The sequence below is a fragment of the Agelaius tricolor genome, unplaced genomic scaffold (assembly GCF_023055355.1).
Source record: "Agelaius tricolor isolate 1412-34295 unplaced genomic scaffold, bAgeTri1.0.p SCAF_63, whole genome shotgun sequence".
Classification (NCBI taxonomy): Eukaryota; Metazoa; Chordata; class Aves; order Passeriformes; family Icteridae; genus Agelaius; species Agelaius tricolor.
In genome coordinates this window covers 1,146,345-1,160,000 of record NW_027269323.1, presented here as the reverse complement: position 1 = coordinate 1,160,000, position 13,656 = coordinate 1,146,345, and the positions used below count along the sequence as shown (strand labels likewise).

General features: G+C 51.0%; 1 protein-coding gene across 1 annotated transcript; it reads left to right on the top strand.

Moving 5' to 3' along the window:
* Positions 1-2,024: 2,024 nt before the first annotated feature.
* Positions 2,025-13,413, top strand: LOC139605275 (hydrocephalus-inducing protein homolog). Its single transcript, XM_071456641.1, has 4 exons — positions 2,025-2,143; positions 7,255-7,389; positions 8,824-9,023; positions 13,149-13,413. Exons 1-4 carry the CDS (start codon positions 2,072-2,074, stop codon positions 13,150-13,152), a joined length of 411 nt encoding a protein of 136 aa, XP_071312742.1. The 5' UTR covers positions 2,025-2,071; the 3' UTR covers positions 13,153-13,413.
* The last annotated feature ends 243 nt before the right edge of the window (positions 13,414-13,656 follow it).

Below are 13,656 nucleotides of genomic sequence, written 5' to 3'. Positions count from 1 at the left end.
TCAGCCCCTCCTGCTGTTCCAGCCAGGGTAGAATAGTAGTGCTACACAGAGCAATGAATAGACCTGACATAGGTGCCTTTATCAGCACATTTTAACCTTTCCTTGCTTACAGAAAGGCTCTTGGGAAGCACCAAACTGAAGTCAGTCGCTCGAGTGACAATCTCCTTTGGAAATCCCCTCGGCCCGGCCCGGCCCGGCCCCGCACTCGGTGCCGCGGTTGCCCGGTAACCGCGCCCGGGCCCTCAGCGTCTGTGACAGCGGCGCGGCCTCAGCCGCCTGAGAGCGCGGCCCTGGCTGGGTGTGCGCAGCCTGGGCTCCTGCAGGCGGCTGCAGCGGGCGATTCGCCAAGGGAATTGTTGGCGGAGCATTGGTCTGCGCAGAGAATTCCTGAAGGTGCAGAGCATTGGCCTCTGCGAAAAGTTCCTCAGCGTGCAGAACATCGGTCTCTGCTAGGGAGTCCTGAATTTCAGTTGAAGGTAAAGACCGACTAAAGTTGAACTTTTTGGTTTTGTTTCATCTGTGCTCTGAAAGAGAATGCCAAAGGGCAATAGAGGATGTGATCATGCCAGTCTTCTGGCGCAGTAGTTCAGTGACATGTACACCTGAGAGGATGAACAATAAATGGTCTACTGATTGTGCTTTTTTTTCCCTGAAGAAATGCAACATTTTCTAAATATACTAGTCTATACATTTTCCCCTATAGTAATTGCTTAAACTGCTTAAAGGTGAATGAGTTCTGTTCAAGTTTCAGTGGGTTTTTATCACCTGGTTATCAAAATTATTTGGGAGATGCCTCTGTATTGAGGTGCAAATGAGACCACGTGCCAAAGTCAATAGTCAAAAGTCAAAAGTCAATAGTCAATATGTAACAGTAAATGTGAGGAAGAAAGAGAGAGAAAGAAAAGAAAAAGTGGGAGGGGGATGGGGGTTGGGAAGGGGAGGGGGGAGAAAGAGAGTGACAGAGACAGATTTAGTAGAAAATATCACCATTCCATGGATCCCATTGGCATACCATTACATCCTCTTGTGGTCTTCTCTGTGGTGAGGTCTGGCAAAACGTAAGACTCCAATGGATTCATGCAGATTTGGGCAAGGTGGGACTGCCCAGGTACCTCCCTGGCGTGGGGCAAGTTTGACTCTGTCTCTTGCTACTTTCAAATAATACAAAATCTTTAGCACCCATATATCCTTCGAGTCTGCCATGAGTTGGGTTCTGGATTTTCTGGTTTGTTGTGTTACTTTGCATGCCCTGCAGTGGTCTGGTGCAAGGCCTCAGGAATGGGTCTGGAGGCACTGTGGAGGTCTTTGATGGGAGGTTTGTGTGCAAACCTGGCCTCAGCAGAAGAGTCTGTGGCTGTGGCTTCCCCAGCCTGAAGGCAGACAGAGCTGATTTTCAGGACAGCTGCTGGGTTTGGCTTTGTTGTGGATAGGTTTTTCTCCTCAGCCTTGTTTACTTCTCCCCAGCCCTGAGCTAATGGGACAATAGTGTCACCTTGATCTTGTCTCAAGTTGCCTTAGGCAGCTTAACTCACAGTGCCAAGTTCCAGTCAGGAGGCATTTTCAGGGAAGGCTGGGCTTGGGTGGTCGCAGCTTCTTTATACAGTTTTGTCCCAATGGGCAGAAAGTCCTTTATGATGATATTTAAGCCATTAGCCATAACATTCCAGTCTCTCAGGAGTCTCTCAGCTGTGAGGAACAGAGAGCACAGGGGTGCTTTAGCCTAAAGAAGAGGAGGCCCACTCTAGCTATTTTTAAGTAATATTTAAGCTACAGCTTTGTCTGTTCCAACTCTTATTAATGTTCAGCTTTTGAGCTCCAGGTTTCAGTATGATCCATCTTTGACTTGCACAAGGTAGCCATGGAGTTCAAATAAAGTCCAACTAGAGGCCTAACTATACTAGCTACTTACACCAAACAAGCGCTTAGCTACTTTCAAATAATGTAACATTTTTAGCACCAGTATATCCCTAGAATCTGCCATGAATTGGGTGCTGGATTTTCAGAGTTCCATTGTTGCTCCTTCCAGTTTTGTTGAGGCATTGTGGCTCATCTGCGAGATCCTCCCTTGGAAATGGCGTCAGGATTGCCAAAGAAGACACCAACACCTCGTCTTTTGTCCAGGGAAGGACTGAAGCCTGATGCTGTGAGTAGCCCCTGGGGCTGTGTTAAGGCTGGCAGTGCCCTGGTGTCCCTGCTCTCCCTGCCCCTGTTGTCCAGCAGTGCTGTGAAGCTGCAGAGCCCCTCCCCAGCCCTTTGTGCCGTGCTCCTGTTGCTGGGGCTGTCCTGGTGCAGTAGGGAACACTGTGGGATGCTTCAGTCGTGCCTTGCCTGGCTGTGCCAGCGGAGCCAAGTGAAACCAATGTACAGCTGAAGCCCTGAGCATGTGTTGTGTCCCTTTCCCTTTGCCACAGGAATTCCTTCTGTCAGGCTGGGCACTCACCTGTGCTGCTCTGACCATCGTGCCCTTGGGCACCTGGGCATGTGGGGGGGAGGCTCAAACTCTGCCCAAAGCCTTGAGAGCCACGGCTGGGCCCAGCTGGAAGAGCTTGCAAAGCAGCTGTTCTCTCCCAGCTCCTGTGTGGGCACAGATCCAGCCCTGCAGGCAGCACTGGGGCCAGGGCCACAAAGGTCCCTTGCTGTCTGCAGCTCACTTGACTGAAGATGCCCCACTGCTGAGGCTCTGTCAAGGAGATCCCTCTGTTTTCTTCTGTGGAGGGCTCTGTCAGCCCAGACAGAGAAAACAATTAACAGGGAGAACTAAAACCTGGACACATTCCTGTGCACCTCACTCTAGGTACAACTTTGTTTTCTTGCATCTCTTGGACTCAGCCAGCAGTGATATCTCCTTGCTGTGAGTTCTGAGTGTTGTGCAGGGCTGGAGTTCAGGCAGCTCTGAGAGCTCCTCCCCATTCTCTGGAAAGGTCACTGCCTCAATCCAATGAAACATAAGAGGAAACAAATGCCCAAAGAGCAGAAATCCCCAACCATGTCCCATCCAGTCACGGAGAAGCTCATGGGACAGAGCCTTGTGGCTGGAGTATGTGTATTGCACTCTGTTTTATTAATTGACTGATGCTAAGTATTTCAGCAGGAAACTTCCAGGGCTTCCAGGGCTGTCCCAGTGGCTGTGATCACAAGTTATTCACCAGTGCCACTTGTTCAAGAAAAGCCTTTCTGAACAAGCGCATCTCTGAGGCTCTAGCTGGTGTATTTTTGCCTTTCAGCTGCTTCCCTCTAAGTTCTTGAGGGAGAAGTTTCTCAGCAGGAAGAAGGAGGCCAACACTGGAGGGAGTATTCTGCCTAGAATTGGCCCATTTCTAGACAGGAGTGAGATTCGTCCAAAGGTAGCCTTTTCCTGCTCTTTTCCTTTCTGTTTAACAGGAAGTTTGAAGAGGGTGTGTGCTTGTGACAGGCTTGCCTCCAGCAAAAGAGCTCAGTGTCCAGGTCCTGCTGTCATTGCAAACTGCTGGGAGTGGTGGACTGGGAGTCCTGATCTGCACTAAGCCAACACAAATAACCTCAGCTGAAGCTGCTGGGGTGTGCTGGAGTGTGGCTGCCATTGCTAACGGGGGGAAGGCTGGGGACACAAAGGCACAACATTGCCATTTGCCATTCTCCTGCTGAAGGAGGCACCTCTTGCTTTGGTGTGGTCACCATCAAATGCTTGGGTCACAGGATTCCCTCCAGAGTGGCAGCGTTGGCCTTTGAAGGCCAAGGATGTGCAGGAATTACTTCAGCTTTAACAAAACAAATTGCATTACTGCTTTGGGCTGGAACAATGTGTTGGGACTCTGATGGGGTGTTAGATTTTGCAGGCTGCCAAATGTACAGGGGACTGGCCCTGGGCAGAGGGGAATGGATGTGCTTTATCTGGATCAGTGCCTACTTAGAGGTGTGTTTAAAGCTGCTTTTCTGGCAGGACTGGCTCAGTAGAAAGCACAGTCCAAAGGGATAGGTGATTGAGATGGGCTGGAAATTGGCCCCAAGAGCCACGGAACACAATCCAGGTTAAGGATTGTCCTGGAGAGGGGCCTTGGGAACACCTCAGGAAAGGGCACAGCTAAGGGACAGTGTGCTGCAGCCACTCCCTTCAGCAGAATGTGTCTGCTGTGAAGTCACAGAGGAGACCTGCTTGTGTCTCTGCAGTGACAGCAGTGTGGCTGGAGAAGGCAGACAAAGCAGGGCAGAGTTTTCTCCAAGCAATGTCTCTGCTCCAGAAGCATTTGCTGTTGTTGTGTCATTCCAGACGTGCCTCTACGATGGCATTGAATAAGATAGCAATAATGACAAGAAAGCACCCATTTAAAGCTCATGGAAAAAGGAGATAGCAACTCTACTTTTACCCAAGTTGCTGAGAAAATAACTGAACCTTATTCAGCATTCACCTCACTTGTCTTTTTCTTTGCAGCTCATTTGTCTTTTTATTTTTGCCTTTCCCTCTGTTTGAAACACACTGAATTTTAAGTACAATGAAAGAGAACAAAATCATCAGAGCAAAAGAAAAGTGTTTCTTAGTAAGGATTCAGCTGAGCCGGGCATGTCTCCCTCCCCGAGAGCCAAGCACACACACACACCCCCCGAGAAAATGGCAATCTTTGTATCCCCTTTGTACCCGGCTGGGGCGGCCCCTGTGCCCTTTGCCATTGGATGGGTACTCAGGAGCTTCCATTCTCTACTGACCACCAACTTTTCTGTCCCCTCCCCTCTCGTCCTCCTTCCTTTTGGTCAGGTCTTCAACCCCGTCCCTCTCACTGTGACACTCAACCTGAACAAATCCAAACCACAAGCAACACACAGAACCAGCAAATTCCATTCTTTTGCTTCATAACCTTTTGGCTTCAGCCAAATGTCAGCTCATCTCTCACATCTCCTCTGGTCCTGTGCTCTTCTTACTGATGTCTAAGTTCTAGAGCAAAAAAGATATTTGCAGTTGTGTGGGCCTCAGTTTCCCTGTCTCAGAGTAAAGGACATCCCAAAATTGTTTCCCATGGAGTCTCCTGTAAATTCATGGGTTTTACCTTACTCCAGGAGTGCTCAGTCAGTGCCCCAGAGCTCTGTGACCACATGGGCACAGGGCTGTGCTTAAGGAAAGTGCTGCCTGGCATTGTGGAGAAAGAAACCTGGAGAAATCCATGGCAAAAGAGCAGCTTGGCTTGAGCCTGCTCTGTGTGGCCCAGCAGCTGTGGATCAGCTCAGAGCAGAGGTGGGTGAGCCACTGTTTGCCCAGTGTGGGCTGGGCAGACATGCTCCCCCAGAGTCCGTACTTCACTGGGGATCAGTGGAAGATTCTCGTGCATGAACCTTCCTCCCAGCAGCTGAAGCTCTCCCTGCTCTCTCTCCTCTCCAGCTGCTGTCAGCTGCCCCGAAACAGAGCTGGTTTGGGGTTTCCCCACCAGTGCTGGTATTTCAGAACTTCGTCGCTGGGGAGGTCTCTGAAATGGTGCTGTCTCTCATGAACAAGGACAAGGTAAGTGCTGGCACCCAGAGCTTTAACACTGTGCTGGAAGAGGAGAGTGCTGTCATTCCCCCAGTGTACAGCAAAGCAAGTTATCTGCTGCAGCACATGCAGAGGAAAATGTCTCAGCACCTTGTTCTGCGAGATGGTGGAAATCTTCCTGTGCTGGAAACTGTCCCCTGATTTTGGCCATGCCTTGATGGTGTCTATCCCAAAGGAGTTTCCTTCTCTTGCAAGCTCTGGATTGATAGGAATGTTGAGGGCTGTACAGTTCTTACCTGCTCTCATGCTTTGCCTTGAGTCTATAGCACATCCTGTGTCTCCTTGGTTAATCTTGGCTCCTGGTAGGAATCTCTGCCTCTCTCAGCCAGTTTGGCTCCCTTTGTGCAGCTCAGAGTCAGAGCTCAGGGGCTGAGCCTTCTGCACTTTATGCTGGCATCACTTCTCATTAATGGCATTGGCACTGCAGGAACCGTATTCTGAAAGAGCCCTGCAACCAGACTGGTGGAGCAGAAGCAGTGAGAGGCCTTTAGGGGCCACTTGAGGCTCCTGCTCAGCTTCATCCAGCTCTGCTCAGCTTTTCCAAAAGCAACACGGTGCTCTGCGTTCCCTTTGGAGAACCACAGCACATCCAAAGCCATGTGTTCCTGGAGGTTTCCACCTTCACTTGAAGAAATTGGGATTGTTTTGCAGTTTCCTGAGAGAGCTGCGAGGGAAAAAGTTGAAAAATGTCAGCAGTTGTGTTCCACTGTAAAGAGGAAAACTTGAGGCCATTTGAATTTCAGTCAGGGAAACATTTTTTCAAGTGAGGCTTGTGCCAGGAGTGGGCTGGTGGGAGGAGATGGGAGGGAGCCCAAAGCATCTGGTTTAGACTTTTGGAGAGCATTTTGGTGCTCAGGGGATATCAGTGTGCTAGAAAATGCATGTGTGCTGTGTCTGTGAATCCCAGAGGGCAGCACCTGGCCTGCTGGCTGCAGGCAGGAATGCCCAGCAGCCCAGCTTGCCTGCACAGGCAGCAGGAAGCCCTGGAGAGCCAAGATTGGCTTTGCATACTGGAACCACACTGTCACTCAGTGCTGGTCATGTTTCTCCAGGCAGAAAATGCCTTTGAAGCCCAGAGTCCATAGGCACAGCCTGTCTGTGTTTCTGTTACTTTTGGCAAGCTGGTTGCTCTCATGGTTTTATGATTCTTCCTTGCTGCTTTACTGCCCATTTGAATTCTCTTTGCCATCTCCTTGTTTTAGGGATGTTCTTGCTGTGTTCCTTCCTTCTTTTGCTTTTCAGGTTTGCTTTTCTTCCCAGTAAGGCCACAGTGTTTGGTCTCCTCTCTTGCTGCTCTGCCTGCCTGACTGTATCCCCACAAGGTCCCTACCCAAACCTGGTCTGCTAGAAGGGCATTTCTTCCTTCCCCCAGGACAATGTGCTGGTTTTCTTGTAGGTAGCACATTCCCCCTCTGGACCATGACAACTTCATGGCTGTGTGCAGGCAGAAGCCAGCAGGTTTTTTGGCCTTGTTGAATATACAGATGACTTGGTTCAGGTGCTCTGTCTCCATCCTGCTGGTGCTGAGCTGCTCGGCCCTTCCTTCCCAGCAGGCATTGCCCTGCTGGCCCTGGCCAAAATGCTGGAGCCAGAGAGAAGGGATTCAAGTTCAGCCTTGTGAATGGTGTGCCTGTGCCCGCACAGCTGAAAGTGCTTTGGGAAAGGGGCCAGGGAGGGATGTCAGCAGGGCACGGACAGGTCTCCTCTGGTCCTGTTTCCACAAGTGGCAAAATCATCGTTTGGTGTCTTTGCTGCAGATGCCTCAGCTGGTGAAGGTGTGCATGGAGAGCTGCCCTTATTTCCAGCTGGCGTGCCCCAGGGATGTGTACCATATGGTGCCAGCAGGCGCCTCTGCCCCTGTGCGCATCCGCTTCAGCCCCGACGAGAACAAGGTGAGGCTGGAGGAGCCAAAGCACACGATGATCTCCACAGCCATTGTTTTCCCTGCACTCTGGCTCCAGCCCATTGCATGCTGTGAGCTGGGCTCCAGGCCGTGGGCAGGCAGCCTGCAGCCAGTCACACCTTGGCACTGCTGGCAGGCACTGCAGCCAGGCCTGACAGGCTCTGCTTCCCCTCCCTGCACATCCCTGAGCATTGCCAGGGGAAGATGCACAGGGAACAGGATGAAAATGACAGAGGGCTGTTGATCGCTGTTGGGCCATTTCTAGGTCCAGTGGAAGGGGTTTCATTATGGTGGAAAACAGCAGAGGAACAAAGAGGTCAGGGAGCTTCCCTCCTTGCTGACTGGCAACAGCTTCCCTGCCTGCCCCTGGGCTGGAGCAAAGACGGTGCTTTTTCAGCCCCTCTGTTCTGCAGCCTTGCAGCTGTGCTGTCCCAGAGCACAAGTGAGCATGGCACAGCTGCAGGCCCAGGGCAGAGGATGTGCTGTGCCCGTGAGCCCAGCCTGGCACAGGCACACTGGGCTCTGGGTGCCCTTGGTCAGCAGGAGGTTGCTGCGCTGCAGGGGACTTGGACACCTGCCTGCAGGAGCTGCTGCAGGGCAGGTACAAGCTGCAGGCAGAGCTGTGAGCCCAGAGCCCATGGCAGTGACACTGGTGGGGCTCTGTCTTCATGCCTGTCACTGTGCTTGCTCTGTCAGCTGGCACCCATTCCGTGCCAAAGGTGCTTTTGTGGGCAGGTTTGAACAGCAGTGCTGAGGCCCTGGCAAGTCTGACCTCAGTGCTGGCATCTGGAGGGTTCATGTTCTGATCTGGAGGCTTGTTCATACAGAAGGGTTTAGGACATGGAATGGAAGAGAGGAAGCCTTGCAGGAAAATAAAGAGAGGCCCTTTCCAACAGCATCCTGCTGCCTCTTGGCACTGTTCTTCTCCTGACTTGGCTGGACCGGCAAAGTTAGAGGGGAGTTCTGAGCCAACTGTTGTTTCTGCACCAGGCCAGAGGTGCAGGATCTCTTTGGGTGCAGCTGTTTTCTCATCTTCCTTTTGCTGCTTAGAGTCAGTTGAACGCTTTTTCCTATTCTCAGACAGTGGGAACATAGAAATGTAAAGAGGAATGTCTTGTGTTCCCTTGCTCCATGCTCCTTAGAAGGGCCTTAGGAATTCTTTAACATCATTAAAATTTAGAGTAAAAACTATGGTGGCCTAGGGTATGGGAATGACCCAAGTGACACAAGAGCTGAATGCCACAGAGATGGTTTTGGCAAAGTGCTCCTGTGCCTGTAAAATGTGACATATTAGTAGAACTTTGTGTTCATTTTAGGGTGCAATAGGTAAATTGATGTCCTTGAAGGGTTATAGAAATGGTTTTTCTTCTGCCATGGGGATGGCACTAAATGCCCTGTGCTGAGGCAGTTTCTTTTCCTGCAGGATTATTGCCACGAGCTGGTCTGCATCACTGCCAGGGAAAGGACAGTTGTGCCAATTCGGGCCATTGGTGCCCGAGCTGTGCTGGACTTCCCTGCCCAGCTGGACTTCTCCAAGTGTCCAGTCAAGGTCAGCACCCGGCAGACTCTGCTGGTGCGCAATGTCGGTGCCCGGGCAGCTCGGTACCAGCTGAGCACCCAGAGGTGAGGCAGCTCATCTGTCCCTGTGCAAAACACCTTTGGGAGAGGGCAGGGTTGGGGAAGAGCAGCAAAAGGAGCCAGAGCATTGAAGCTGCTGCCCTGCAGCCTGGCTGGAAGTGAGCAGCATGGATGGCATCTGCTCTTGCTTTCAGCGGCCTTGGAGCTTTCTCTGTCCCAGATTTCCTGGAGGCTGCTGGAACATGTTGGTAGCTGGCTTGCACCCTGCTGAGCACCAGCAGCTTCTGAAATGCTTCCTCAGCACTGTCAGCCAAACAGAGCCATTCTCTGGGAGGCCACAGGCACGTGGCTTTGCAGTGGTCCTGGAGGGGACCTCTGGAAATCATCTGAGCACACACACTGCTCAAAGCAAGAGCAGTGTCTGGGGATTGCAAGGTGCCACTGGGAGATCTGGGCCTGTCTTTAGATGCCATACAAGGAAACAGACATGTCAATGGACCTAGTTAAAAAGCAGAAGAAAAGAACCTATTAAAACCCCCTCCATCCCTTATCTTTTCTGCCTGTCAGGTGCAGTAGTGATTCATTGAGAGGATGGATCTAACAGGATGAGAAGTGTCTTAAGGAGCAGCTCACAATGAACAGAGAAAAGGCCAACATTTAGCTTGCCAGCCCCATCTCTTGGCAGTGGTTTTCATTGGGTTCTTACTGTGTCAGGGATGTGTCCTTCACAGCTCTTCTATCTGTGGGCTCAGGGAACAGCTTAGTGATGTTGGCTGAAATTGAGAGGAGTTAAGTTTAGCTGTAGAGCTTGTGTCCTTGGGTCTTGGGGAGCCAGGTCTGTGTGAGAGATGACTGCTACAGCAGGAACAGAAGAGTCTGGTGGGTACAGCCCAGGGATGTAGGAGATGCAGGGGCTGATTTGCACTCAGTTTTTCAGTCCTGACAACTGAGTCCTGAACTTGGCTGGATTCTCTTCTGATAATTTGAAAAGAAGAAGACTTGCCTTCTTTCTCAGGCAAGCCCTGAAGTCACCCCTGGAATGTTATTCCCATCCTGCCATCTGAAGGCAGGAGCATGGGAGCATGTAACATGGGGCAGAAGTGGGAATGGAATGGAATGGAATGGAATGGAATGGAATGGAATGGAAGGTAGTGCTGACGTCTGGCCTGGGATTCCCCTAAGTGGCAGCTTCTCTGTTCTGATGAAATTTCTGGCAAAAGACTAAGAGAAGAATGCTGTGCCTTGCCCCCAGCAGGCCCTGATCCCCCCGAGCCCCAGCAGAGCTGCAGCAGTGCTGGCATCAGCCCTGGGGCAGATGCAGGAGCACGTGCACTGATCTGGCTCTGGGGCTGCTGGGGCCTTGTCTTTCCTCCCCTCCCTCCAAAGTCTCACGTCCAGCACATGAACATTGCTGGCCCAAGGCTTCCCCATCAGCCAGCAGTGATGTTCTCACCAGTGGGAATGGGAACAGCTCAGCCCATCACTGCAGCAAGAGGTCCTGAATGAGCAGAACCTGAAGCAAGTTCATCAGCTGTCACTACTGACATGAACAAAGTTCAGCTTGCCAGATGCTCTCTTTGTTTTTGTGTGTGATGCATTCATCACCAAAGTCCCCAGAAGACACTTTGAAGTGACACATTGACCAGCAGCAAAGCACCAAGGCCAGCAACTTTTGTTTCCTCCCTGGGGCTGTAGAAGAGCACAAAGCCCAGCAGCTGCTGGGCACAAGCACATTTCCCCTAAGCTCTCCCTGAGCATCAAAGCACAGAGTCTTGTGTTTGTAAGGCAAGAGCTGTTTACCTGGTGACCAATCCTGATTGCTCCTGGTAAATCCAAAGTGCACCAACACATCTGCATCATTATTTCCAACACATTGCATAGAGTTTCTCTGCTGGGCCAAGCAAACAATTACCAGCCTGCATGACAGCCCAGAGTCCCAGACTGCATTGCTGGTAAACACAGAGGAACCTCCTGTTCAGCTTCCTTGATGTGCTCCTGCTCATGGTGCTTCATTTAGCTGGGATTGGACCCTTCAGACTGTAAATGGCATCCTCCTTTTGGGTCTTGTTTCCATGTCACTCTATTGCTCTAATCTGCATTTGCACTCTTTCAGAGTTTTGATTGCTCCTTTTCTTAGAGCAGCTTCCATTGAAATGCTGATAAAATGTGTCCTTTTTGGACAAAAACCATCCTTTTGGACAAAAGGATGTTTTCAAGGGCAAAGAAACCAAAGAACCACACTGCAAATTCAACAGTAACTATTCCTTGGTCTTGAGAGAAAAGTTCCTTCTCCCTGTCTGATTCCTAGGCTGTAATCTCCCAGGACAGGGAGTGCCCTAACATTTGCATCTCCTGAGATGAGGTTTATAGGCAGCAGGAAAAGAGAAATTCCTGAGGCAGTCAGTGTCAAGTTGTGCATGCAGATAGCTCTGAACCCTCTCTGTGCTTTTCACCAACCATTCTCTGCTGGGATTGCTGGCAGTGGGACCCTTGAGCCTCATTGCAGAGAGCTGGATGCAGAGTATGGCGGAGCTGAGGTCATTTTACCCCCAGGATCTTGTGAGGGCTGGATCTCCTCAGCAGTGGCTCAGTGGCTGTTTCTGATCCTGTCTGTTCTGGCTGTCTTCTGCTGCCTGTGCTTGGTTTGCTCCCTGCTTGCCCAAGGGAGCTGCAGGGAGCTGCAGTGCAGCAGGAATCTCATGGCCAGGTGTCCCCCAGGCCTGATGCCTTTCTTTGTGTTGCAGTCCTTTCTCCGTGGTGCCGGCCACAGGAGCTCTGGGCGCTGGTGACACCGTGCAGGTGACAGTGGCATTTCACCCGCTGGCCAGCGGTGCCCATTGCGGCTCCCTGGCCGTGTGCTGCAGCTCAGGTGAGTGCTGGGCCCTGCAGGGCACAGGACAGTTCTCCACATGGCTCCCTGCTGTCCCATCCCCTGCATTCCCTCTAGAGGTGCCTCCCCTGTTCAGCTTTACCCCAAAGCAAACTGAGAACTCCTTGGTGTTCAGGGGCTTGAGAAAGTGGATCCCCTCTAACAAAGGCAAAGATTTTGGACTCCTGTTTTGCTGGAGTTGCTGAGTGGAGGAAGGAGGATCCCTGATTCTCCACTACCATGTGGCTATGCCTGGGTGAAGTTTTATTTGATTCCTGGACAGTGCTGTAGGTGAGGTCTCCATCAGACTCTCTCCAATGCAATGGATTTCTTGCACACCTCTGTCCCATATGCTGCTTCTCCACTGGCTTGTCACAGACCCTTTCTCTATGTGGCCCTTACACATAGATGTAGTTTCTGCACAACAACATTTTCAGGTCCTCAAGTTCCTTTGTTGTGACAAATCCAAACAAATTTTTCCCTGTCCCCATTTCGCAGGCCGTTCACGCTGTTGCAAACCTCTCACATCTATCTCCCATTTGATTTCTAGACTGAGGAATCCCATTCAGTCTTAATGTAGAAACTGCTCTGTACTCACTAATCTTTCCTTTGTCCCTTTCTTATTTGATTTGCAATGCTCCAGCTTGGTTTTTCAGATCAGAACAATATAAAATATTTCAAGACTGATGTGGCTGTGGGTTTGGACAGGGAGATGATGATGATGATTGTCATGGTGCTCATTTTGTAGTGGTTTGTCACATTGCAGAGCCAGGCGGGTTGTGTTTCCTCACCTGTGTCCCCTCCTGCTGTGGGCTGTCCCTTCACTTGTTCCTCTGGGCCTCCTTTTGCTGCCCACCTGCCCCCAGGCATATTTGCTGGTCAGCAAGAAGGGATCCAAGGCATCAGGAGAGACAGGAGTCTCCTGGGATGCCCGGGGAGACCCTGGGCAAGGCAGGGCTGAACAGGGCTCCTCAGCCCTGTCACCTGAAGGACTTGGATGCAGAAATCCCGGTGATCTGAGTGGGTCACCGGAGCACATGGACCAATCTCCCTGCCCATACTGTCACCTTGGGGCCAAATCTCTACAAACACCCTCAGAAATAAGGTGTTTAAGGAGCTGCCCAGGACATCCCCACGCTCTACACACAGAGCTGTCAGGATGTGATAAATGGACTGATCCACAGAACGGCTCATTCAGCTCAAAACTGTGACACTTTCTTCTGTGCCCTGTGGTTTGCTCTGTTCCTTGTGCTTTCGTCAGCCAGTGAGCTGAGCAAAGACTCCCCTTTGCTTTGTTCCAGGTGAAGAAAGAATCCACACAAAGCTCCACGGAGAAGCTGTAGATGTCAACATTGGGTTGAGCACAGATTCCGTGGAGGTTGACAAGACTTTCATCACCATGTCAAGCCACAGAACCCTGTTCATTGAAAACAGGAGTAACATCACAGCCCACTTCCAGTGGAAGGCTTTTCCTAGTGAGGAAGAAGAGAATGAAGAGAAGAGGAGGTTGGTTTGAAAGATGCATTTCAGTGAGATACAGGCCCAAGACTGAAACTGACGTGTGGCCTCAGGGGGTGTTGGTGCTTTGGAATGGTTTAGGCCAAGTAACCCATGCCTGGCACTGGGGTGTGTGTCCCTGGGCTTCAGGAGCTCAGCACTCAGCATTCCAGTTCATTGATAGTCCAGCCAGGGACAGCATTTTGGGAAGGAAAGGTTGATTGTGATGACTGGATTTCCTCAGGTTCTAATTGGGCTCTTGTCTCTCTAATCTCCTTTCTACATGACCAGGCAACATCCCTAAACATTTCC